Source organism: Rhinichthys klamathensis, unplaced genomic scaffold (assembly GCF_029890125.1).
Source record: "Rhinichthys klamathensis goyatoka isolate OS25496 unplaced genomic scaffold, OSU_Roscu_1.1 h1tg000289l_1, whole genome shotgun sequence".
Classification (NCBI taxonomy): Eukaryota; Metazoa; Chordata; class Actinopteri; order Cypriniformes; family Leuciscidae; genus Rhinichthys; species Rhinichthys klamathensis.
In genome coordinates, this window is record NW_026606808.1 from 1,914,248 (window position 1) to 1,940,408 (window position 26,161).

At 36.6% G+C, this 26,161-nt stretch overlaps 1 protein-coding gene across 3 annotated transcripts in view; it reads left to right on the forward strand.

The window, feature by feature from the left end:
* Positions 1-23,931, forward strand: part of senp7b (SUMO specific peptidase 7b) — a 31,191-nt gene extending 7,260 nt beyond the window's left edge. For 2 of the 3 annotated variants that reach the window (XM_056269717.1, XM_056269718.1), the window contains exons 8-22: positions 1,610-1,707; positions 4,440-4,580; positions 8,081-8,114; positions 11,680-11,889; positions 13,754-13,986; positions 15,853-15,935; positions 17,318-17,434; positions 17,514-17,633; positions 17,842-17,934; positions 19,680-19,816; positions 20,780-20,844; positions 20,986-21,029; positions 21,197-21,265; positions 22,570-22,720; positions 23,549-23,931. In XM_056269717.1, coding sequence (XP_056125692.1) covers positions 1,610-1,707; positions 4,440-4,580; positions 8,081-8,114; positions 11,680-11,889; positions 13,754-13,986; positions 15,853-15,935; positions 17,318-17,434; positions 17,514-17,633; positions 17,842-17,934; positions 19,680-19,816; positions 20,780-20,844; positions 20,986-21,029; positions 21,197-21,265; positions 22,570-22,720; positions 23,549-23,695 — 1,742 coding nt within the window. In that variant the 3' untranslated portion in view covers positions 23,696-23,931. The remainder of the gene's footprint in view (positions 1-1,609; positions 1,708-4,439; positions 4,581-8,080; positions 8,115-11,679; positions 11,890-13,753; positions 13,987-15,852; positions 15,936-17,317; positions 17,435-17,513; positions 17,634-17,841; positions 17,935-19,679; positions 19,817-20,779; positions 20,845-20,985; positions 21,030-21,196; positions 21,266-22,569; positions 22,721-23,548) is intronic. The other variant, XM_056269719.1, reaches the window with a different exon arrangement.
* Positions 23,932-26,161: the final 2,230 nt, after the last annotated feature.

Sequence of the window (26,161 nt, forward strand, 5' to 3'; positions counted from 1 at the left end):
ACATCTATATAACATATGAAAGGGGGAATCTCCTCAACCAACACCCTAAACATATAGTATATAGTGCATCCCTAAATAAATTAGTAAACTTCCACCAATGCACAAAGTGGAATCTGGATTTAGAAATGCAGATTAAGTGTGAACGTAAAAAAGAGAGTGAAACTGAATTAACCCAACTTGTAAAAAAAAAAAAAAAAAAAAAAAGTCTTTTCCGAGACGGACGGTCCCATTGCACTTGGAGGTGGCGTCTGGTCTGTTCTGAGCTGTCATTGGATGAAGGATGACCTTATAAAGATTAATGTCTTTAAGTGTGAGGTGTGCAGAATAGCAACATTCACTCTCACAATCTAGATTACTACAATCCTGACCTCAAGGTCTGAGTAAAGCCCATTACACCTCTGTCTGCTAGAGAGGAGCGCATATGTACCGTCCTCCTCCTCATGATCAGCTAGGACTTAGTAGCCGTTAAAGGAATAGTTCACCCAAAAAAAACTTAATTCTGTCATTAATTATGCACCTTCACATTGTTCCAAAACTTCTGAAGTCTTAAAATAGCCTTGTTTGAGAAACAGCTTCATTCTTCACTGATAATCTTCTGTTCCTGTCTGGATCTTTAAGTCAATGAGTTCATTCAGACTGGTTTTGTGAACCATATCAACTGATTCATTGAAAAGATCTGGCCTAAAATAGTTATTCTTTCAAAATGTCGGTAGTTTTTCCTCCAATCCAATCGTATGGCTTCATAAGACTAGTTTTATGGTGTTTTTCCATTCTTAACAGCTTTAGTTCACATTCATTTTTTCCTCTAGTGATGATCTGACAAAGAGGATTTGAATGGATTGATTCGAACGGCTAACAAATGTCCACTTAGTTTGCAAATATGTCCAATTCGAGCCATTTTTAATGTAGCAAAACCAGATGGGCGACATTGAATTTGTTATTGTTTTCTGATGAATTGGTAGACAGGAAGAGGAAGGGAAGGAGGTGAAGGATGAAAAAAAAGAGAGAGGATTACCCATGTCCCCGTTTCTCTCCCAAAGCCCATTATGGGACCCAGCCAAAGAGAAGCTTCTGCTACAGAGAAAAAGATAAAAACATGGTCCAAAATTAACACCCATCAAGCGCCAAATGCAAGTAAAAATTGGCCGGTAATTTTATTAGAAACATAATATTGAATTGTAAGAACACAGTGTAAAAACGATCATTTGACCCTCGATGATGTAAATCATGTGAACTTTTCAAATACACATACAAACTGTTTACTGAAGGAAACATCTGTCAAGACTCGCATTTACCTCATTGGAAAATGTAGCATCAGAAGTTTATCTAGGAGGCCTGAAGTTTGTTTTATTTGTCGTCCAGAGCGTTTAGACACGTGCGGTGTGGTCCAGAAGTCTGAGACCACTGCTTCTATTCTTCATTCGTTCCTAATTTAATATAAAAAGTTTTCATCGCAAATTATATTATCTGCATATGATGTGCAAAACCTTTTGATTCGTGTTTCAAAGAACATCCTGTGTGCTTCAATGGAAGCAAGAACATCCGAGCTCTCGTTCAAAGGCATAGTTCTGGTCCTTGCTTCTGATTGGTCAATCTCTTTCCCCTTCAGTCGTGCTGTCCAGCGATGATGAAGGAGCCGATGAGATGAATGACGTCTCTGGAAGTTTGCAAGAGCAGCGGATCTCTGAGGGGATCAGGGACGCTCAGGTAACGGATAAAGAATAGGTGTAGATTTAAGACATGTCCCTGTTCAAGTTAATAACTGTATGTAACGAACATTGTTTTTATTCATTTAGCGCTCACTTTCTGATTACAAAAGTCCCTATTTATTTTACAAATAGTTTATTTATGAATCAAACCCAGCCGGGATGCTAAACAAAAGTAATATCTGGTGACATTTATTATTGACACTCAAGAATTAAAGAGGCCATAATTATACATAGACTTTTACAAAGTCTTGATTTTGGGATCTATTTTTTCATGCTCCAATGTTAAAAAAACACAGTATTTTTCACATATTTGACATTGTTGCAGCTCCTCTGTCTCTTCCCAGTCTGTCAGTAACGCTCTGTTTAGTTCCTGTCTCGATGAAGCTGAAAACACAATGTGCTCTGATTGGTCGACTGGACCAGTGTGTTGTGATTGGTCAACTGTTTCGAGCGTGTTTGGGAAATGCCACACCCTTGCCATAACCACGAGTTTTAATACACTACTAACTAACTCAAACAGGCCTCGCCATTTTATTTTGCGTATTACTTAAATAACGAATATTGTGACGTGTTTGTTCCCAGAAGAAAACTCAAGACTAAGGCGTTTCAGGGAGATATAGAGAAGAACTCCTTTTGCAGTGACTTTTTGCTTCGTAACTTTGCAGAACGGCAACATTACACACTATAGAAAGCTGTAAATATAAAAAAGCATAACAGGTCCTCTTAAAAATGCCACCTACCAGCCAAACTCATTAGGCGAAACATTAGCGGAAGTGGAACCCCAAACCATGCTTTCTAATAATCTGCCCCAATGGAAGCATGTAAATATTAAAAAGTATTGGGCCAAGGACAGACCCCTGAGGAACACCATGACACACCTGTCCAACGTTAGATTTATTGTTTTCTAAAATGACAAACTGGGTCGTATCATATTTACATTTCTCATACATGATGTAAACATAGAATATAGTTTTCCTAAAAAGAAACTGAATGCATTAACATGTTGAAAATAAACACCTTTACATTGAAAATAAAAGCATGTTCATAATGTAAAAGCATGTTGATATTTTCTATTGTCTTTCAGTTTACGATTTAAAAAAGGTAGAGGTCGGTAGGAGTCTCTCACCAAGGCTGCATTAATTTTTAGCAAAAATACAGTGAAAATAGTTACATATATTAGAATATTAGTCATAAATATTATTATAATTTCAAATACGTATTTTCTATTTTAGAATTTTTTAAAATGTAATTTATTCCTGTGATCAAAGCTGAATTTTCAGCATCATTACTCCAGTCTTCAGTGTCACATGATCCTTCAGAAATCATTCTAATATGCTGATTTGATGCTCAACATTTCTGATTATTATTATCATTGTTGAAAAGTTCCGCTACTTTATATTTTTATGGAAACTTTTCACAGGATTCTTTGATGAATAGAAAGTTCAAAAGAACATGTTGTAACATTATAAACGTTTTTACTGTCAGTTTTTTATCAATGTAATGCATCCTTGCTGAATAAAAGTATTAATTTCTTTCAATAAAGAAAAAAAAAAAATCTGTCTAACCCCAAACTTTCGAACAGTAGTGAATCATACTTTTCTGTGGCAGAATAGCTAATCAATGTGGAATCGTAAACATGGTACGTCATTTATTGATCTTTAAATGTCCCCGTCAGCGTTATCCTAACATACTCCCGTTTGTGTGTAACTCTTCACTTAAAGAAGCTTTGAAACCATGCCGGAGAATCATGAACATCTGTCTTTTGAAGTCTAGATTTCTTCAGTATGGTTGTGGAGTTTCGAATTTGTCTTAATTTAACAACGATTCACCAAACTCTTTCAACAAATGCCCATTGTCAGAATGGTTAGAACTGTTAGTCCAAGCTGAACACATCTTCAGTTAGCATTGTTTTTCGTGACAGGTGAACAAATCCATTGTGGCTCCCTGGTATGTTTGGAACGCAGCATTTTGGGATTTGTGCTCAATTCTGAACTCGAAACGCCTTTGAGAGAAGCTTTGGGCTCTCGATCACAAGGCTCGGGATGTTTGAGGCTTGAGCAATACGACTCAGGTGTTTGTCAATATCAGTTAGTGCATTCACCTTCAGTTTGACATGCTGACGAAATGAGAAACACGCTGTGCTTTTGTCTTTCGTAATGTCAAGAAAAGCAGGTTTTGTTTATTTCCGTTACGTGCAAGGAAAATGAGAATAACACAATTCAGACGACAGCGAGTCACCGTGGTGCAATTTACAGATGAGACGAGACGATACACACTATTGGGTTCACGAGAACGAGACGATATTTTTAAGAAACACTATTAGAAATCTTCAATGAAAAAATTTTCGACTGAAAGTCAAAAAAGCAAAACAATGCAGGTGCATTTTAAATCAAATTTAACTAATCTACGACTGTCAACAATTAATTTGGCAATTAATTGAAGAATTGGATAATATGTTAATGATAATAAAAATAGACCTAACTGAATAGCCTTTAAAATGTCTTGAAATGCATATATACTGTAATAACAACGAGGCAATAATAATAGGTTTAAATAATGTATCAAAAGCAAGTCATTTTCAAGGTCATTGAAGTTTTTAAAAACTTGAGCCATATTTCTGGCCAAATGTTTGTCTATGTACACGAACAATGTTGTAGCTAACAAGTAAAGGTCTCTTTTTTTCTCTCTCTCTTTCTCTCTCTGATGACTTTCTCTTTCTTCACGCTTCAGTCAGGGAACCAAAAGAGCCCAAAGGCAATCGCAGGAGGTGAAAGATCAACGACCAAAGTAGAAGTGCCTTCCATCATGGAGCTGGACTTCACCAGACTTCATTACGACACAGTCGAGGCACGGGCTAACGGGACCGTTGTGGTGAGAAAGTCTTGTGCTGATAATATCATTCCATTTTACATCAGCCGGGAAGATCTTAAAGGGGTCATGATATGATCTTTTGACATATTAGAGGTATTTACATACTGATAAGCCTTAGAAGAGCCGCCTCTTAAAGGGATAGTTCACCCAAAAATGAAAATTAGAAAGTCATATACACCTAGGATGACTTGAGGGTGAGTAAATCATGGGCTAATTTTTATATTTGGGTGAACTGTCCCTTTAAAAATGGATCATTTCAAACAGAGGGTCTGGAAATCCTAGTTTCTCCGCATTTTTGTTTTTTTTGTGAACCTCAAGCAACATTAAAATAAAAAAAGTACATGTCATGACCCCTTCATTTCTCTTATCTGGTGGATCTTCCAGTTCTCTCTGGTTCATTTTCCAACACATGCTTCCAGCACTTTCGTCCTGCACATTGGCCAATCACGCACTTCGATTTTTGTTGTTGTTTGTTTAATGAAGGACATCTGTTATTCCAGTATTTTAATTGGCCGGTCGTGCTACAAACCACAGAACAACAGCTAGTCGACGTGGGTCTGCAGATGTGATTAAGAGACCAACGAAACCGTTGTTTGCCAGAAAATTCCAACTGTTAAACCCCAAACACTGCAGAGCGGCAGAAAGCAGTTTTGATTAGGACAACAACGACGGCTGTAACCTAAACTGGCCCTGACCGTGGAGAACTGCACCGCTTTTCACTGTTTGTCCTGTAATGCTTCAACAGCACATGACAGTGTTATTTTCAGGGGGTTTACTTCTCTCTTTACAAGCCATTAAGCAATAGTTAAGGTCTCATGAAGAGGACGGTTTGTTTAGGATGTGTTTATGATGTGCTTAACAGGGCACTATCTCTTTTCCAAAACCTAGAGAGCTGCCTCTATTTACCATGTGAAGCCTGAACAAAACAGTCTAAGAATTAAAAATCAACCTGTCTATTAAACCTTTAGAAAAGATTACATTTTTAAAAAAAGTAAACAAATTTGTACATTTTATACACACACACACACACACACACACACACACACACACACACACACACACACACACATACACACATACACACATACACACACACACACACACATATATATATATATATATATATATATATATATATATATATATACACTCACCGGCCACTTTATTAGGTACACCTGTCCAACTGCTCGTTAACACTTAATTTCTAAGCAGCCAATCACATGGCGGCAACTCAGTGCATTTAGGCATGTAGACATGGTCAAGACAATCTCCTGCAGTTCAAACCGAGCATCAGTATGGGGAAGAAAGGTGATTTGAGTGACTTTGAACGTGGCATGATTGTTGGTGCCAGAAGGGCTGGTCTGAGTATTTCAGAAACTGCTAATCTACTGGGATTTTCACGCACAACCATCTCTAGGGTTTACAGAGAATGGTCCGAAAAAGAAAAAACATCCAGTGAGCGGCAGTTCTGTGGGCGGAAATGCCTTGTTGATGCCAGAGGTCAGAGGAGAATGGCCAGACTGGTTCGAGCTGATAGAAGGGCAACAGTGACTGAAATAACCACTCGTTACAACCGAGGTATGCAGCAAAGCATTTGTGAAGCCACAACACGCACAACCTTGAGGCGGATGGGCTACAACAGCAGAAGACTCCACCGGGTACCACTCATCTCCACTACAAATAGGAAAAAGAGGCTACAATTTGCAAGAGCTCACCAAAATTGAACAGTTGAAGACTGGAAAAATGTTGCCTGGTCTGATGAGTCTCGATTTCTGTTGAGACATTCAGATGTTAGAGTCAGAATTTGGCGTAAACAGAATGAGAACATGGAACCATCATGCCTTGTTACCACTGTGCAGGCTGGTGGTGGTGGTGTAATGGTGTGGGGGATGTTTTCCTGGCACACTTTAGGCCCCTTAGTGCCAATTGGGCATCGTTTAAATGCCACGGCCTACCTGAGCATTGTTTCTGACCATGTCCATCCCTTTATGGCCACCATGTCCTCTGATGGCTACTTCCACCATGTCACAAAGCTCTAATCATTTCAAATTGGTTTCTTGAACATGACAATGAGTTCACTGTACTAAAATGGCCTCCACAGTCACCAGATCTCAACCCAATAGAGCATCTTTGGGATGTGGTGGAACGGGAGATTCGCATCATGGATGTGCAGCCGACAAATCTGCGGCAACTGTGTGATGCCATCATGTCAATATGGACCAAACTCCCTGAGGAATGCTTCCAGCACCTTGTTGAATCTATGCCACGAAGAATTGAGGCAGTTCTGAAGGCAAAAGGGGGTCCAACCCGTTACTAGCATGGGGTACCTAATAAAGTGGCCGGTGAGTGTATATATATATCACAACCCAAAACAGTGTGAAACAAGGTTGTAAATAAACGAGATATATATCTAAATAATATAATTGTATACATGTGTGTTAAATATGTATAATAATATAAACATTTCATTAGTGTGAATAATAATAATAATATAAAAATATGATCTCAGTAAAAAAAAAAAACATCCAAGATGGTACCTCAAATAATGATAATAATAAAAATAGTATATAAAAAATATGATCTCAGTAAAAACATCCAAGAGGGTGGATAATAATAAAAATAGTATATAAAAATATGATCTCAGTAAAAAAACATCCAAGATGGTGGATAATGATAATAATAAAAATAGTATATACAAAATATGATCTCAGTAAAAATAAACATGGTAGAATTTTTTTATGTGTTTATTACAGATACACAAAGTAGTTTAAAATAATAGTTACATTATTTTTAAATAAAACTATTTAAAAAAATGTGATTATTTTGTCAATCAATTCATGATTCCCTGATCACAAGTCATTTTTGCAAATTCAAAATTATTCAATTCAATGTGAATTCCATGTCATCATTAATTGGCGCATGTCAAATAATTGATTTATTTTCCATGTCAATTATATAATTTAAATTTTGTGCACTAACAAATACAGAAAATACATTTTTTCCTTACATAAACAAGTTAAGATTTAAAAGTCCTATTTTAATATTGAAATATTGAGACCTTTCATTCATTCTTATCTTATCAAGAAAATAAATGCCTTGTTACACACCTCTATATTTAACACACATTTTGTCTATTCTATACATGTATCCTGCTTCATGTCGAATATTAATGCGTATAGTTTGGCATCAGCATCATTTGAAAAACAAACTGCCAGTGTAGGCAGCGAGGAAGCTCAAGAACAGAGAGAAAGTGTCAAGCGTTTGTTGTCTTTATCAGAACCAATCCCAGCCTGAACGTCCTCTGCTCTGGTTTGGGTTCATTGACCACTTTTTTATGTGACTGTGTTCTTTTCTGCTTTTCCATCTGTGGCAGAATAACAGCAGAATGACTCTTTTATATCTTCAATCTGTTAAATGGACTGACTTTGTTTAAGCCTTTTGTTGTCCCGTCCATGTTTGGCTTTTCTCTTAATGCAGTGTTTTCCCTCTTTCTTTTATAGATCACAGATGAAGGAATCTCTGTACCACTGAAAGGTATTTCCAAGTAATAATATGGTGTTGATGTTTTTTAGAAAACAATGTATAGGGATTGAGAAATGAGGAGAAAGAACAACCTAGAAAGAAGATACCTGACCATCGACATCTAAGTTAATAAATACTTTTGAAATGATTCATAAATCTAAACACTAAATAGTAATTAACAATAATACTAATTATAAAAGTATGTAATAATTCATTATATTTAGTATACTTGTAATTATTATTAATATTTAACATATTGAATGTATTATTCATTTAATATATTTACACCGAATTGTATAAAATTAAAAATAATATTTTCAAAATAACTTTAAAACGGATATTAAATAATACACGTAAAATGTAATTGTTCAATTTCAATTCAATTTAATTGTTAAATGTTCAATTCAATTATTTAATGCAATAATGTATTTAATAATTTATTTGATAATTATTTGAGAACATAATTTTTAGTGCTGCCGCGATTAGTCGACTTAGTCGACGTAATCGACCATGCAAATTAGTCGACGGCAATTTTTTTAGTCGACGTGTCATTTTACTATTGACCGCTATTTATTTTTGGTCGCCCGTCACAAACGGCTCACTGTAATTCACCTCCACACACCAGTCTGTGCGCCGTGCGCGCCCTGCTGGTTTATCTGCTATCATTTTCCTTCACGTTCCCGCCCGCCTTCACTGCTTTATTATGAAAAATTGCGGAGGCAGGTGACGGAGCTTTCACAGTGGGCTCGTTTGCTGCGGTCCGAGCGCGAGCGCGATTGTTCCTGGCGCCCCCCGCAGCGTTGGTCTGGTTTCACACTCAATTCTATCGAACCCTGTTGAGTTTGCGTGCATCTTATGCCATCGCAAACGTGCACGGCGCATGATAGAAAACAGAACGCGGGTCAATATATTGTGTTTTTCAAACGGACTCTTTTGAGGAGACAGTGGATTTCCAAATGTGTTGCCCTGATTGCACGCGCAATGCGCGAATACACTGCAGGCTCAACTCTCGCGTATCCAAGGTAAATCATCAACACTATCATCCCTTACATGAGTTTTATTTAACTAAATGCATCATAATCAGCTAAAACGCATGGGCAGGTTACTTAACTTCCTGAACAAGCGCTCCCGAGTCCGTGTTGCTTTCACATTCACGCGAACCGCGGCACGGGCCTGCCATGCACGCAAGTGTAAACGCGAGCTACATAACTGCGTGCCTGCCTGGTTTCAGCGCGACTCATAGTGGGCTAGTCCAGACTCTTTCAATTCAATTCCAATTTATTTGTATAGCGCTTTTCACAGAAAATGCATTGCATCTACTTTACTATTCAGAGTGATGTTATCAGTTATGCTTTTCAGAAATGTACATAAATTAATCATTATTAGCTTACTGTACATTTTTTAAGGCAGAACAAAGAGCTAATTTAAGTAATACATACATGTTTGTTATTAGAGGATTAGATTAGGACTCTGACTAATATGGTATAGCCTAATGGAAATGCAGATACTTAATGCTTAGATTGTTAATACATAATGTTTTTGAACAGGTGACATTTTATGTTTTGGCCCTTCAGTTGAGTTCAAAATAAAATGGACACAACGAAATAAACACTTTTTTTTTTAATTAGTCGTTTAGATTAGTCGACTAATCGAAAAATTAGTCGAAAGATTAGTCGTTAGAAAATTAGTCGTTAGTGGCAGCACTAATAATTTTACATCTTGTATCATTTTGAAAACTATTTTTAAAATGAATTATCAAATAGTAAATGTAAGAAAAATCTAATTATAGTTTAATTATAAAGATAAAATGATTTAATTATTTATTTGCTAATATGCTTACACCTATGTAAAAAATAAAATGATTTAATAATAATTTGATAATATATTTACATCTAGTTTAATACAATTTAAAAATGAAAATTAAATGTGTGCGCGCGTGCGTGCGTGTGTGTGCGTGCGTGTGTGTGAGACCATTACTGTAAGGACTAATTTATTCAGTCTGGTGCTCAAGCTGTGAAGAGCGTTGAAAACTAGACTCGTCTAAGCAGGTGTTTCACATTATAGTGTACGAGACGTGCATGTTAGCAAAGAGAAGAGTGAGTTAGTGTAATAATGATTTACAATTTAAACATCCAGTGAGCATTTCTGATGATTTATATATAGTGTATATACAAAGAATGCCCCATGTGGCGAAGAAGAGTAATTACACCCGATTCGCTCATTGGATCAGCGTCCAGCAGACTGCAGAGTTCTTTGACCCTTCACCCTCTTCTGTCCCAGGTGACAGCTCTCCTCAACTGTCTGTGACCCTCTCTCTCTCTCTCTCTCTCTCTCTCTCTCTCTCTCTCCCTCTCTCTCTCCCTCCTCTCGCTTAGTTTCACCGTTAAGACGGCTCAGATTAAGGCTCTATTTATGTGTGTGAGACAGAGGAAGAGCAGAGAACTGTGTGACTTCAGTATTCCCAGTATTACTGAATGTGTTCAATAGAGCACCTGTGTGTGTATAAGATGCTTATAAGATGCTTATGAGGGTTTCAGACAAGTGTCTCTCTATTCTTAGCTCTCTATGGTCTTTGTACATAAGCTGCCCACTCGAGAGACAATAATCATTTGTGCCAAATTAAGCAGCCTTCGGCATCGGTTTGTGGCTTTTAGCTGTTAGTGTTGACGTGCATGCCTAGAAGTTAGTTAGTTCGAAACCCATTTGACTTTAGTAATGTGATGTATTTCTGAGGGAAAGAGGATCTTTAACAAGAGAAAACATGTGGTGGCACTTTAGATCGCAACAAATGGGCGTTACGTACTAGAATGTGCCATTTAAATCAATGGCTAAGTAGCTATTTGGCTGTTGGTTAGCATTATGCTTTAATAATTAACTTGCACAGTCTAATTCTGCGTCTGAAAATGCCTACTATATAGTAAGCAAAAAATCAGTACGAGCAAAGAGTAGTATGTCCAGCTTCGTAGTATTTATAAAAGAGTTTAGACCTATTATTTCTATCGAAATTCCAAAAGGCGGGAGAGAAGTTGTGAATGTGTAGGTCTTGTTACAATGACAACATGATGAATGTTGTACGTCCAGATTACATTCATACTACACATATTTATGACTATATAGAACGTACCTTTTTAACATTGCGAAGTTCATTCGTCATGAAATGTAGGAGCTACTAAGTATGCAAAGTATGTGACGTCCACGGAACAGGATAGTCGTTTCGGAGGACGAGCTAGTTTATACATTTTGATGAAATATTGAAATATTTTCTCTAGTAAAATAGACCACAAATGTTTTGTCCAATCAATTCTTGTCCTTCCCTCTAATACTATCTGGCTACTATACTATCTATGTATTATAGTAATGCATACTATAATCATCTCAATGATTTGAATCTTTTTTGAGTCCGTTCACCGTAAAGATTTGTTCAGTGTCAACAAGTGTCTTTTTGCTTGTTTTGAGCAAATCATTGAATCATTTACTCAACCGTTTTGTTTTTACTTTTTAGTGAAGCTTCGTCATGCTGTATTTTAAATGTCTGTAACCAAAGTGAAATAATCCTGCTTGTTTCTTGTATTTGTAGGTGTGGATGGGGAGGGTGAGGTAGCCGTTAGCGTGTCATGCTCTCAGCTGTGCTTATACGGCGTGTGGGATGGCGGCCTGTCCCGTGACGGCAGTTTGTTACCGAGCACGGAAGAGCCCGCCCCTTCTCTCCTCTTCCTCGTGGTGTCGGACGCTCAATCCAGGCTTCTTCAGAAAGAGCTGTCCGTGCTGCACACAGTACACACTTCAGGTGAGGCCTCTACTGGAGATTTCTTGAAATAGATCCAAGAAATTGCCCGATTTTTGTTTATACGTGGATGGTACGCATAGTAAGTGCTTGTTAAGACAGAAGCGTCCACTAGGTGGCAATATGCAGTAGTCATATTGTGTAGTAATGTGCAGTTGTCAAAGAAGAGTGCAGAAAGAACAATACAAAACAACACGCTGTTCCAAAAACGGAAAACAAAAGCAGCATAGCATTCATCGTTTTTGTTTTGGTTCTTGTCCTAAACTTTTGCGTGCGACCGCGGATCCACTTTTCTTCTTCTATCCTTCAGAGCGAATGTCTTGTGAATGATGCGACTCAGTGCTGCCCTCTCACATCTTGTGGAGTATAGAAAATCAGTTGTACTGCACATGTGTCGAACTTTAGGCTTGTCTTGACTCTTGAGGGATTTAAAAGATAAGTCATACAAAATAAAGTCAACATTTCACTAATGACTTTAAATAAAGACCATACATATGGTACATAAAGAATGTTTATGTAGTAGACATCAAAAATGTAGTTGTCGCTATTGCACTGTTGTAGTTGTGCTAAAATGAACATTTTAAAGCAGATCTGGTTCTTAAATCTGATTGGATAAAGCATGTTTGTACCGTAAATCGAAATACATTTTTCCTAGTTTTTTAAATATTTTATAATAATTTTTATAGATTTTATTATTAATATATATTTTTATATGAATGCGCCAAGTTGCGAAGTTACTCAGAAACTTTAAACTAGGGCTAATTAATGATAAATGAGGGCTGATTAATCGAAATAAAAATGATATCGCTATATGGCTTAGTGTGATTTATCAAATGGCAAAGGCTGTGATTTAATCCAATAGTTATGTGCGCTGCGTGTTTCAGAGTGAAGTGTGGCACTGTGTTCTTTTACACACAAACCGCTCATGATTCGATGTTTTCAGCGTCTCAAAGCGGCTCTGTTGACGGTAAATGTAAAAGTTCACTTATAACTTGGATTTTGTAATGCACATGCACCAAATATCTTCCCAAACTTGTAATGAGAAACACTTATAAACCGGCTTTTGTCAACAAAATAGAAACTTCGAGGGCTCCCCGATTTTTTCAATATTTTTTTTATCTAATAATAATAATAATGATAATATTTATTATTATTCAAAAAAAAAAAAAAAAATTTTTTTATCAGAAATAGTACAATCCTACTGTAAACAGCTTTACTAACGACCTCTTTACTCTTTATTGTGATTTATTTTCAATAACATGTTCAATAATTAACATTTATACAAGAAACGGCATTTATTAATACATTTATTAATGATAATAATAATAACACTGTTCAATGTTATTATTATTAATGATAATAATAACATTGAACATTGGTCCAAAATCCTGCTATTCATAACTGTATATTAAACATCTTACCCTGTTTTCTGATTGGCTGTGACTGTCACCATGTATCAAGCCCTGCTTAGTATACACATTATACACACACCCTTGATCTCTGTAATGAGAGCGCAGCCAGTTTTAATGGCACCATGCGGTTATCGAAGCTTGTGTGACAAGCCTTCAACCAGTATTAAAGCATTAACATACAGGCATTACCTGCAGTGCGTGTGTGTGTGTGATCGGCGGCCATTAAAAGATTAATTCATTCAGTCTGGCGCTCATGTGTTTGGAGTTCTATTATGTGTGTGAGCAAACTTTTTATTATTATTATTATTAACTTTGGCCACCCAGTGAGCATTTCTAGATGGATCATCCACCATCTGATCTGAGTTAAATGCTGTAGACAAACAAACTCCATTAATAAAAAAAAAAAAAAAAAAATGAAAAAATGTGGTTTATATATTCTTCTATTGTTTTTCCAGGACAGGCCTGTCCTTTTGTCCTGCTGGTGTTGACTGGTCAGTTGGAGGACCTTCAGACGGCCCTGTTGGCGTCTCTCATGGACGTGATTGGCCTGAAATACGGCCAGGGCACTTTGAGTAACGCTCTGTCCTGGGCGGATGGGCTGAATCAGCTTCATTATCACCCACGGGGCGAACACCTCCTCTCACTGCTGGGACAGAACGTGAAGGACGCTGGACAGGACACCGCAAAGGTCAGCACACACATCCGTCTGTCCATCCATCCAGTCATTGCTGTGTTGGTCCTTCCATCTAATATATTCCATCCAGTCATTATTTTATCCATCCATACATCCTTCCACACTTCATTTATTTGTCTTTCCATCTATCTGTCCATATGTCCATCCATCCATCCATTGTTTTTCCATCATTTCATCCATTCTTAAATCCACCCATCCTTCCAAACATCAATTTCATTGTTTTGTCCATCATTTTATCCATTCTTTAATCTATACTTCCATCCAAACACTGATTGTCCGTCTATCCATCTGTTCCTTTGTCCATGCATACATCCATGCTTTAGTCTGTCCATCAATTTAGTTTTGTCCACCCGTCTGTCCTTCCATCTATTCTTTTTTCTGTCCATCCATCCATTTCTTTCTTCCATTTTTCATTTTTTCCATCCATCCATCTTGTCTATCCTATCCTTCCTTTTCTTGTGTCTGTCTGTCCATCCATTCGTCCATTCATCAGTGCATTTCTGTCCATCCATTCTTCAGTTTTTCATCCTTATTTATTTTGTCCATCCATCCATTCATCTATCTATTCTTTTTTTCTTCTGTCCATCCATCCACTCTTCAGTTTCTTTAATCATTCTTCCTTTCTTTTGTCCACCCATCCATCCATTCATTTATCTATTCTATTTTCTTCTATCCATCCATACAGTTCAGTTTCTTTCATCATTCATCCTTTCTTTTGTCCACCCATCCATCCATTCATTTATCTATTCTTTTTTCTTCTATCCATCCATACAGTTCAGTTTCTTTCATCATTCATCCTTTCTTTTTTTCCATCCATCTATTAATTTATCCATCCATCAGTTTGTTCGTTCGTTCGTTCGTTCGTTCGTTCGTTCGTTCGTTCGTTCGTTCGTTCGTTCGTTCGTTCGTTCGTTCATTCATTCATTCATTCATTCATTCATTCATTCATTCATTCATTCATTCATTCATTCATTCATTCATTCATTCATTCATTCATTCATTCATTCATTCATTCATTCATCCTTCGTTCCTTTGTCCATCTATCCATTGCTATGCCCCTCTCCATTGCTTCCTCTTCCAGTGTTCAATGGGTTGGCCAGATATTGGCAGGAACTTGAGTGCAGGCATGATAGAGGCACCAGAGGAATTATACGGCCCAATATAAGAGCAGGAGTGAGGTTAGCCATGGTCCATGGAGGCTGTGTTGGTGTGTAGATATGAGACGGAGAAGGAAAGTTGGCTGCTTTTAGGGATAGTAGCTGAGCAGTTCCCTTTCTCTCGGGATCTGTGGAAGTGGCCGTTGTGTCACTCTCTCCAGAGTCTTTATGACGTGTGCGGGGGCTCACGGCTGCTGTATTTTGGGGGTACTACAACTTTAGTACGTATGTAGGTCTTTTTTGGGGCAACATCTGCGTGTGGGCGTCAGGGCTCTTGGGGCGTGACACGTTCTTTTTCGCTTTTGATGGTGCCAGCTGGCAGCGATGGAAGTAGGCCACCTCAGACGCGTTCTCCTTTCTTTCTTTTCTTGCGTTTTATGATCTGGCTCAGCGCTCAACAGAAATGGAGCCCGGCAATCCGCCCTAAAGAGAGCACATGGCGTCGCTCTTCTCACTTTTTATTTTCCTTTTCCTGAACCCATATCGCCACTGCCACTTTGAGTACATCATGTTTGCTCTCTTTACATTTTCCCAACCCATATTTACAATCCTCTTTTCAACAAAATCCAGTGCCATTTGCATGCTCGAGTGGAAACCGAAGCCACTGAGAAGGTCAGTAGGTTCGGGTGCTCCAACCACAGGTGTTTGGAGTATCACCAACTGTTTAGAGTCTGATCTGACCTTGTTCACTTTTCCCCAACAGGAGAACGTGAGTGGGACCAGCGGCTTGCCGACGGTCAGGAGACCCCTCCGGAGCAACAGCCGGCAACAGAGCTTAGCCCGCAGGTACTGTTGATGTTTAATGCCAAGTACCCCCCAATATGATGATATATTTCCTAAAATATAAAGGCTGCTATATATTTTCATGTATACAGGCTCATTTAAAATGATACAAAAATGTGATATAGAGTGCCTAAGTAATGTATTTTTGTAGGTCAGCCTGGAAGTTCGCATCATCCTGGTTCCCTCGACAAAAACTCAATAGGATTTTTTTCAGTGAATTTTTTGAATTATTGCCGAAAATCAGCTCTGTGACCAAGAAAAGTTTATGATTCTTGCATGTTTTATTCATCATGATAATCTTCACAAATGAACACAGCTTCAGAATTTCGAAGCCTAGATGCAATCGCCAGAAGTAAAAAGCTAAACGTAGACTATAAACGAACTACACTACGGTCGCACGACTTCAACGTCACCGTCGTTAAGCTTCAACAACTCTTTCAGTCTCTATTTTTAAAAAGAATCCTTTGAATGTTTGCATTATAATAGTTTGCAAGAGCGTTATTCTAAACATAACAAGGCTGTGAAAGCGGAGTTGATGAGTTTACTTGTGGATGATGATGATTAATGTCCCTGACAACAAGTAAAATCTTTAAAAATCACAAGGTATTTTATGCCATAGAAAAAAAAAACGTGAAAGTAACTTGAGCTTGTGTTCACCACAGCCCTTTTTTTTTTTTGCCTACAGAAATACATTATCCCTGCACCACTCTTTTCTAAATGTTTTTTGCACAATTAAATAATGGACTTTTTAAGTTGTCATTGCATTACAATCAAAATAAATATATATTAAATACTGAAGTATTATCTGAAAAATATTTACTGAAGCCAAAAAAACAACAACATTATACACAACTATATGCACATTGTTTTAAAATGTCTTAATCTTCTAATTGACAACCAGTCTTTAGAAAGGTGAATGCGTCCCATTATATGATAAACACTGGTTAAATTACCTATTTGTGTTTCAAAGAAATCATACATATTTATTTATATTGATTGACTTGCCTTAGTTTTAGGTTGGACTTGCCTTTTTGTCCGCACAATGGAAGACGAGGAAGTGTTTAAAACTTGTTTTAACTTGCCATTATTTTTACAATTCTTTTTGGTGCCACTAGAGGTGCAGAAATGACATATTTCACCTTTAATTTCTCTTCTGAAAGCAATGATTAAGCCATAAGCTCAGTAGCTGGAACCCAAACGTTGACGTTCCCTGGCCCTTTTGAGAGGTTTCCATACCACTAACTTTCCATCAAGTTGTTGAAGTTTCCATACGGGCAGTGAAATTAAGATTTAATTTGTAAGTCAATATTGATATGTCATGATTAGCAAAGAGGATTGTAATTTTGGAAGCTGAAGTTACATTTTGTTTGAAAATTTTCCACCAGGCTGATCCAGTACCCCCCTCCCCCCTCCAAGGGCGGCATTACAGTGACAACCGAGGACCTGGAGTGCCTCAAGGATGGCGAGTTTCTCAACGACGTCATCATCGACTTCTACCTCAAGTGAGTCCAATGCTACTTCTGAGCTTGTGAAATGTGATGTAATATTTTCCCTTACCCTACTACTGAACACTCCCTTCAGGTACCTTCTGTTGGAAAGAGCCGACAAGGATGTGGCCGAAAGATCTCACATCTTCAGCAGCTTCTTCTACAAACAACTTACTCGAAAAGACACCAGCTGCCCGGAAGAGACCGGCAGCACGTAAGAAATCACTCAAAGACCTTTTTACAGTCTTTGGTTTCCAGCAAGATTCACTAAAGGAACTTTCATTTTTGGGTGTACTGTCTCTTTAAATCCAGTTTAAGCATTTAAAGGGACAGTACACCCTAAAGTTTCCTAAATTCCAAAATTTCTTGCTAAATTGTGAGTTTCATGCTGATGGGAATGTCTATGTGGTGTTTTCCCTCAGAGCCCCACACAGACGACATCAGAGAGTGAGAACATGGACCCGTCACGTGGACATCTTTAGCAAAGACTACCTTTTTATACCCGTTAATCAGGAGTAAGTGGGCAATTTAAATTTAAAACGCACATATGCACGATTCAGATTAGCACCAAATACTGAGTTATATATATATATATATATATATATATATATATATATATATATATATATAGGGTGCTAATCTAGATAAATCTAAATATATATATATATATATATATATATATATATATAAGATTTAATGTAATATATTATTATTATTATTATTATTTTTTTGTTGTCACCAAGGCTGCATTTATATAATCACAAATACAGTAAAAACAGACATTTTGTGAAATATTATTAACATTTTAAAAAACTGTTTTCTATTTGAATATATTTTAAACTGTAATTTATTCCTGTGATCAAAGCTGAATTTTCAGCATCATTACTCCAGTCTTCAGTGTCACATGATCCTTCAGAAATCATTCTAATATGCTGATTTGATGCTCAAAAAACATTTATTATTATTATCAATGTTGAAAATACAGCTTAATATTTTAAAGAACAGCATTTATATAAAAATAAATATTTTGTAACATAAATGTGCTTACTGTCACTTTTGATCAATTTAATTTGTCTTTGTTGAATAAAAGTATTCATTTATTTAAAAAACAAACAAAAAAGAAATCTTACTGACCCTAAACTTTTGAACAGTACTGTATGGTTATTTATAATCAATATTTCCAGAAACTTGATGTTTCGGAACAGAGCGAATTCCCAACAAGTAAAATGAGACAAAACTAATCAAGACTGTCACCTTGGTGTACTTTCGACGTCAGAGAGTTGCGCAAATCCTCGCAAATAGTTACGACATCTCAGACTCGCGTTACAGACTGTTCTTTTGTTTTTATGACCAAGCTGAACGAGGAAGCCCCGTGTAGATGTTCAGCATTGTTTGATATCCGAGGACAGTGGAGGATATTGGATTGTGCTTTATGGACGAGAGGATAAATCACTTAAACAAGGTCAAACGAGTCTGTAATTCCAAGAGAGAGGGAACGAGGAATTCTGACGTCGTACTCCATGTTCTCATAAAAGCAAATTGCCACATTAGGACATTCTCTGAAACATGTACATGCGCACACTCGCACAGTACAACATGGCACACAGATGATTCGCAAGCTTGGGAATGTACATTCTCCCAGTTCTGGGATTAGCCGATCTTGTACTAGGACTGGGTGATATAGCAAATATGCACAGTGTTTTCACAATGATTGTGCTGGCGAATTGTTCATTTTCAGATTTGAATGCACTTTCATGTGGAAAATTAGAGCGTTTCATTAGATTAGTTCTGCAATCCTTGGTATCTTGGTACATTTCTATTAACGTACATTAACAAATGGTCCATTTAAATATATCTCAAAAAATATTGCATGCCATTATATATATAATGTTTAATAATACATTCAGTATTCAGCGTTCAATACATTTAATATTGCTATTTCTTATGAATTTTAGCAGATTAAAATGAGTTAGTAGCCTATATAATTTCATAGTTTTTTTTTTTAAGCATAGTAGTTTTAGTTGAAATATATGTAGGTAAATATTGTTTCTTTTTTTGCCATTTCAGAACAGATACATAAATATTCTGTTTATATTGAATAACGTCAAAAGAGAAAGAAATGTTGTTGTTGTTGTTGTTGAAGCAGTATCAGGATCCAGACCGACTGCTACAGGATGTTTTTGGCAATGGAAATAAGGCTTTATCACAGATCACTGACTTCCACTTCCTGTGCTGTTTTCTCTGTTTACTGTCTGTCCAGGGCTCACTGGTACCTCGTGGTGATCTGCTTTCCCGGTCTGGAACGGACTCAGTACGTACAGTGGAGAGACAAAGGCCCTGTGTCCCGGGACGGGAGCCAGACAGCCAAAGGGAGCTCAGCAGGGGAATGTCAAAGAGGTATCACTCACACCTTCAAATACAATATGTATGTATTTATATATGATTTTATTTTATCTTATTTTATATATATATATATATATATATATATATATTTAAATTTAATAATCAATTCAACTTCAACCCTGGAAAAAAAAATATATATATATATATATATATATATTTTTTTATATATATTTTTTACATAAAAAATAAAATAAATATATATATATATATATATATATATATATATATATATATATATATATATATATATTAGGGCTGTCAAATGATTAATGTGTGTGTACTGTGTATAATTATTTTGTATATAAATGCACACACGTATATATTTAAGAAAAATATGTTATTTATATATAAAATGTTTATATTTATATAAAATATACATTATATATAGGCTACATTCAGTCTATATAAAGTATATACATGCAAATATTTCTTAAAAACACATGCGTGTGTGGGTATTTATGTATTAAAAATAATTATACACAGTACACACACATATATTATGTAAACACAAACTTTTATTTTGGATGCGATTAATCGTGATTAATCGTTTGACAGCCCTAATATATATATATATATATTTTTTTTACCAGGGTTGAAGTTGAATTGATTATTAAATTTGATTATGCTATCCCTTTTTAAAAAAAAAAATCTTTTATTTATTTATTAAAAAATACCATTGGTAACAGAGTTCAATGGCTGAGGTTGATGAATGCAAGTGTGTGTGTTTGTGTGTGTGTGTGCCATTGTTGTCAGACTAATTATGAATTTTGAAGTTATTCTCTATTAGTCTTTTCTCTTTTCATGAAAGATCTTTTTTTTAAACAATAAAATATTTTATTAAACATATCTAATAGTTCTCACTCCAAAAACATTTTGTGCCCTTATCGTAAAGAGAAGCCAACTTTCAGAACAGAGTAATAATTTAAATATATATATATATTTTTTTTTTTATTCCAGACAATTCACAGCTGCCAAAAGGAAAGGGATTGAAACTCAGTGACTCGAGATCACATGACCTACCGGTAATCTCACTACACACACATTTTAAATTCTCCGATATCATCAGACGATCTTTGGAATGACGTTACAGTTTGAACTTCAGTTTATTAACTGATTTTTATGTACGGCATGAGGGAATCTGATGGGTCTTTGTGTGTTTTTAGGACTGCACAGCTCACAGTTGCACAAGAGAGACCGTCTGCAGGAGGTAAACATCGTCAATCTCTTGATCTCAGGGGGCAAATATCATGGGGTCAAATACTTCTTCACGACACTGTATTAGCCTCGTGCTAAAAGAGGGCTCCTCGGGTGAGATGGTTTCCTGATCCCGTTATCTGATCCGCTGTTTTGTCTGTTTCCCCGGTTGAACCTCAGGCCCTGTATTCTGGTCATGGACTCTCTAAAGCTTTCTTACCACCAGCGGATCTACACACTATTACGAGAGTGAGTCATTCACCGGAATGCAATTACAATTACAGGAATGGATTTATGCAATTGCTGTTATTTGTATTGATGTTTAACTGTATTTGGACTAGGACTGCATGATATTGGAAAAAAAACTGACAATTCAATTATTTAGTTTTTCTGTGATTTATTAAAAAAATACATTTTCCCCAGATGACTTGAATAGCTATATGTGGAAAGAATTAATCAATATAGAGTGAGTGGGATGATTTTAGATAAAAAATTATTTTTTAAAAGGCTGAAAAATTGCTTTATACTCTGAAGACTAAAGTCGGCATGAAGCTGAAGGTGCGATAGTGCACTCTTTCATATTGTGACGTATATCCGAGTGAAACAGGAAGGGCGGGACTTGATTCGGTCCATCAATTCGGTCCATCAGGAATTGATTGGATGGTTGTGGTTTGCTATTGGTGGATCTTATGTGAGCCCCCGTGCAAGTAAAAATATTCTCAGAGAAGTTATTTGGAATAAAGTTTACGATGACACATGATTTAAAAAAACAACAAGTTGTGCACAGATTAATCTTTTATAATAAATACTGCTATATACTGCAAAAAATGTATTGTCAATTTTGATTTCATGGCAACTTTAATGACAAAATATTTTTAGGGCTGAATGATTTAGGAAAAGCTTAAAAATGTGATGTTTAATTCAATGTGTTACTTGACATTTCTTAATTAATTCGTGAAATTTACTTGCAGTCCAATTTTTTAAATATTTTCATAGGAGGTATTTTCATACTTTCATAGGCCCCATTCCCACAGTTTTTGACCAATTCAAATGACTGTAAAATAAAAAAAAGATTTGATTTGGATAATGGATAATGAAATGATATGATTATTACTAAAAATAAAAACATAAAAAAAACACTGTTGTAATAACACTATAGCCCTATAAGATAAAAATTGAGAAATTTAATTTATTTATTTCGCTGTACTAATATTTACGTCGTAATTTCTTCATTTTCGAACGGTAACCCAGCAAATAAAAACATGCACTACTGGTTTCAGAGTGAAGTGTTCTGTGTGTTCATTTACACGCTTAATATCAGGTGTGTAAATGCCACGCTTCACTCTGAAACCGGTAGCGCATATGCATATATTCATTCAATTGCAGCCTGTGCAATTTGACAATCACACTAAGCCATATCACGATGTTGATTTAATCTCGATATATGTGGCAGCTCTAGTTTGGACAGGTTTCATTATGTTTAGTCATGTCAGAGAACTAAATGTGGCTTCATACTACATCCCTGTGATTCACCTGTGGATGTCATCCCTCAGGTACCTGCAGGTGGAGTGGGAGGTTCGGAAAGGATGCGCTCGAACTTTTACCAGTGAGAGCTTAAGTGGGAGTCTCTGTAGGGTTCCGCTCCAGGACAACAGCAGCGACTGTGGCCTGTACCTGCTGCAGTACGTGGAGAGCTTCCTACAGGTACCTACATACTGAGCCGATAGCATAATGTCGTCTTTCTCCCGATACCTCGCCTACGTGGTGCTTTCTGTACCGGGTCGGTGCTTTTTAGATCCCTCGGTGCTAAATGTCAGAGTACAGTCTAACGTTTCAGCACTAGAGACACGTCGGTCATCCAAGTCGCTTGACATTTTGCGCTCAGCCGTTCAGTGGGATTTTCAGTAACGCAAGTAAGAGATTGGGATCTCAGGAACTCAAGTTACACCTGATTTGTTTGCAGCCTTGAACTGAGTATCAGTTTGAAGTAAAGCATGTACTACGCTAGAAATGTAAAACTGCATCATTTTAAGTATTAAGTTAGTTGTTAATACCTAATACCTAACCCTAGCCCTACCATCGCAAACCAATCCTATGCGGAACACGAGATTTTTATTTTGCAGTGTCCTAACCAGCTTCCAAATGTCAGCTTTTCATAGGCTGCATCTGAAATCACATACTTCCCTACTATATAGTAGGCGATAAACAGTATGTGACAAAAGAAGTATGTCAGAAATTCGCAGTACTCATAAAAGAGTTGGCAAAAGTCCCCGGATGACCTACTACTTCCTGCGAGACACTGAAGTGTGGATACGATGGACACTTTACTATCCCATGAGGCCACGGGAGAGGATTGATGAATGGCAGTGAAGCGACGCAACTGATGATAGATCACGTGATAATGACAACATGGGGAATGTAGTACATCCAGATTACATTCGTACTCGTGTCGTGTTTTTTAGCGGTCGTGAAGTAAATACTTGGCGATGAGCCATAAATCGGTCCTTGATTTGTTCAACTTTCTCCACTCAGAATCCAGTGGTTCACTTCGATCTCCCTCTGCGATTGGAGCATTGGTTTCCACGGAATCAGGTGCGCATGAAAAGGAAGGAGCTGCGGGAGCTGGTGCTGCAGCTGTACCGGAGACAAGGGGGCGGGGCTGAGCAGAGCCTCAAATAACAACAGCGGGAACATGTCCTCTCAGTATACAAACAACAGTTAGGGCCTGTCATTTTGTTTGTTTGCTTTTTTTTGTTTGTTTTTTACTGATTAAAAGATAAAGGATATATTTATAATTTAACTTTGTATTTATTTGTATTAAAATGGCTTTTTAAACGTGATGCAATTCCATCCGTTTTATTGATTTCTGCACAAATATTTAGTTTACTTGAATAAAAAAAGTTGAATATTTTAAATTGAGTTTGAATTTCTTATTTTAATACCTCATAGTATATGTATATGTATATATATATATATATATATATGTACCATATATATGTACGTACATATCTATTTCAGTCATGAAACTCTAGAGGGCGCAGGCTAATAGGTCATTTACATGCGATCTGCAAGCTATTTCCGCATGGTGGATGATTGGCCTTTGCTGATCCTGCATCAGTGAGATTGCTTGCTCAACATTTAAATAGTCTGGTTCAGTGTTTGCAGTAAGCTAGTCCTTCGGTGCGCTATCTGATTTCCTCTGAACCCCTCCACCTCCCCCAGCTCCACCTGTCTAGATCTGCTCCGGTCTATTTATGCAGCAGCAGCAACAAATCTTACATCTGTTATCAGTAGTGGTGGAATGTAACGAAGTACAAATACTTTGTTACTTTACTTAAGTACATTTTTCACATATCTTTACTTAAGTAGAATCAATAGTGCATACTTATTACTTTTACTTCGTTACATTTTGCAGCAATTATTATACTTTTTACTCCACTACATTTCTACAACGTTCTGTTACATTTTCTGATCAGTTTTCCCCTGCCAAAACGTCATCCTGACCGTCCGTTCGTCGCACGTTTGTCTCACCAGTGAAGTTTGGTTGCCATATCAACCCCGTCACGCAGTGTGTTTACCGTGCAATTTATACGGGGAAATTTGTTTTTACGTGCATAGGATACGCATGGGTAGGTTTAGTAGTGGTGTGGGTTGCGTGTGTAGCCTATTATACGTTTGGTTAGGATTAGTATGGCAAGCCAAGAGGTTCAGAATTACGCCATAAATTAATCGCGTTTACAGCCAAACCCCGTCAAGTTAAGCTAGATGTGTATATTGCCTAATTGCAAGCTTGTTCAGAAATGGTGACAAAAACTTTTAAAATAACGGCTTTTCCATCATTATTGAACATCATTATAGGATTATTAGGTTGAATGAGTTAGGATGAACTGTTTTATTAATCGTTAGAATATAGAGAATAAATTGTCATGCAAGTACTTTTACTTTTAATACTTAAAGTACATTTAAAATCAGGTACTTTTTACTTAAGTAGGGTTGTCATTGTGGTACTTCTACTTTCACTAAAGTAAATATGTCTCTGGTTATTTGTACTTTTACTTAAGTACTGAGATTCAGTACTTCCTCCACTGAAGCTACATAGTGTAGCAAGTGGTAATTAAATGTAACAAATCATGTACAAATGTATCATCTTTTATTGGAAAACGAAACAACATTTGATCAAACTTTGATAATTGCCTTAATCTTATAAACAACTAAGAAAGTATTCAAACTACATTTTATAAATAAGTCACCTGTCAAGTTTATAATAGGCCTATATGTTACATAGGCATTCGAGTCAAATTGGACGACTACATGGGAATCATCTCAAGATCTCTCATTTGACGGTTCATCTATTGCCAAAGTTATATATGAGGAAAAAAAGATCAGTTAAGAATAGAAAATGATTGAAAACATTCAAATCAGGAATGTTAGAATCCCTATTCCGACACGTTGAATGATGTTCACTAACCCTGCGAAGTTTTTCAGTTGTATTGGCGTTTATTCTCTTTAGCATGCAGTGTGAAGTATTTCACTCAGTTCCTGGTCCTTCCGAATCAATTTCAGCAAGTGAAGAACAGATTTATACTCGTGTGTTGTATTATGCATGTTATCGTCTCTGACAGACTCTTCTCGGAAAGCAATGATGTGGTCAAAACATCCGGTAGTGGGTTTTCCAGGAAATGCGTGACTCGCTTCACGCAAATACTACCGTGTATTGTGCACTTTCTTTTTTGACAGAGATCGATGTTGTGATATTCAAATGATATTGATTTGAAAACGGGATTTAGTTTGGATTCAATAATTGATTTCTTAACCGCCAAGTATTCACTGAAGTGATTAATGCCCATTAATCTGTTATATCGATGTTTTTTTATTCTAATATTCCAGCCGACAGCTAGTTTTTGACGGACGTGATAACATGCATAAGGGGTGAAATATGCTTGGGTAATATATAAAATGTGCTTGAGCTGTTCGAAATGCTTTTTGTGTAGTTCATCATACTTATTTTACCGAATGAAGTTTATTCCGTGGCTTAAATTAATTACATGTTACTGTTTTGCTATTAAAATGCAGATCCTGTTGTAAATAATAGTGAAAAAGTCACTTTTTAAAACTGTTGTTTCAGTATGACTCCTTAGCAGATTT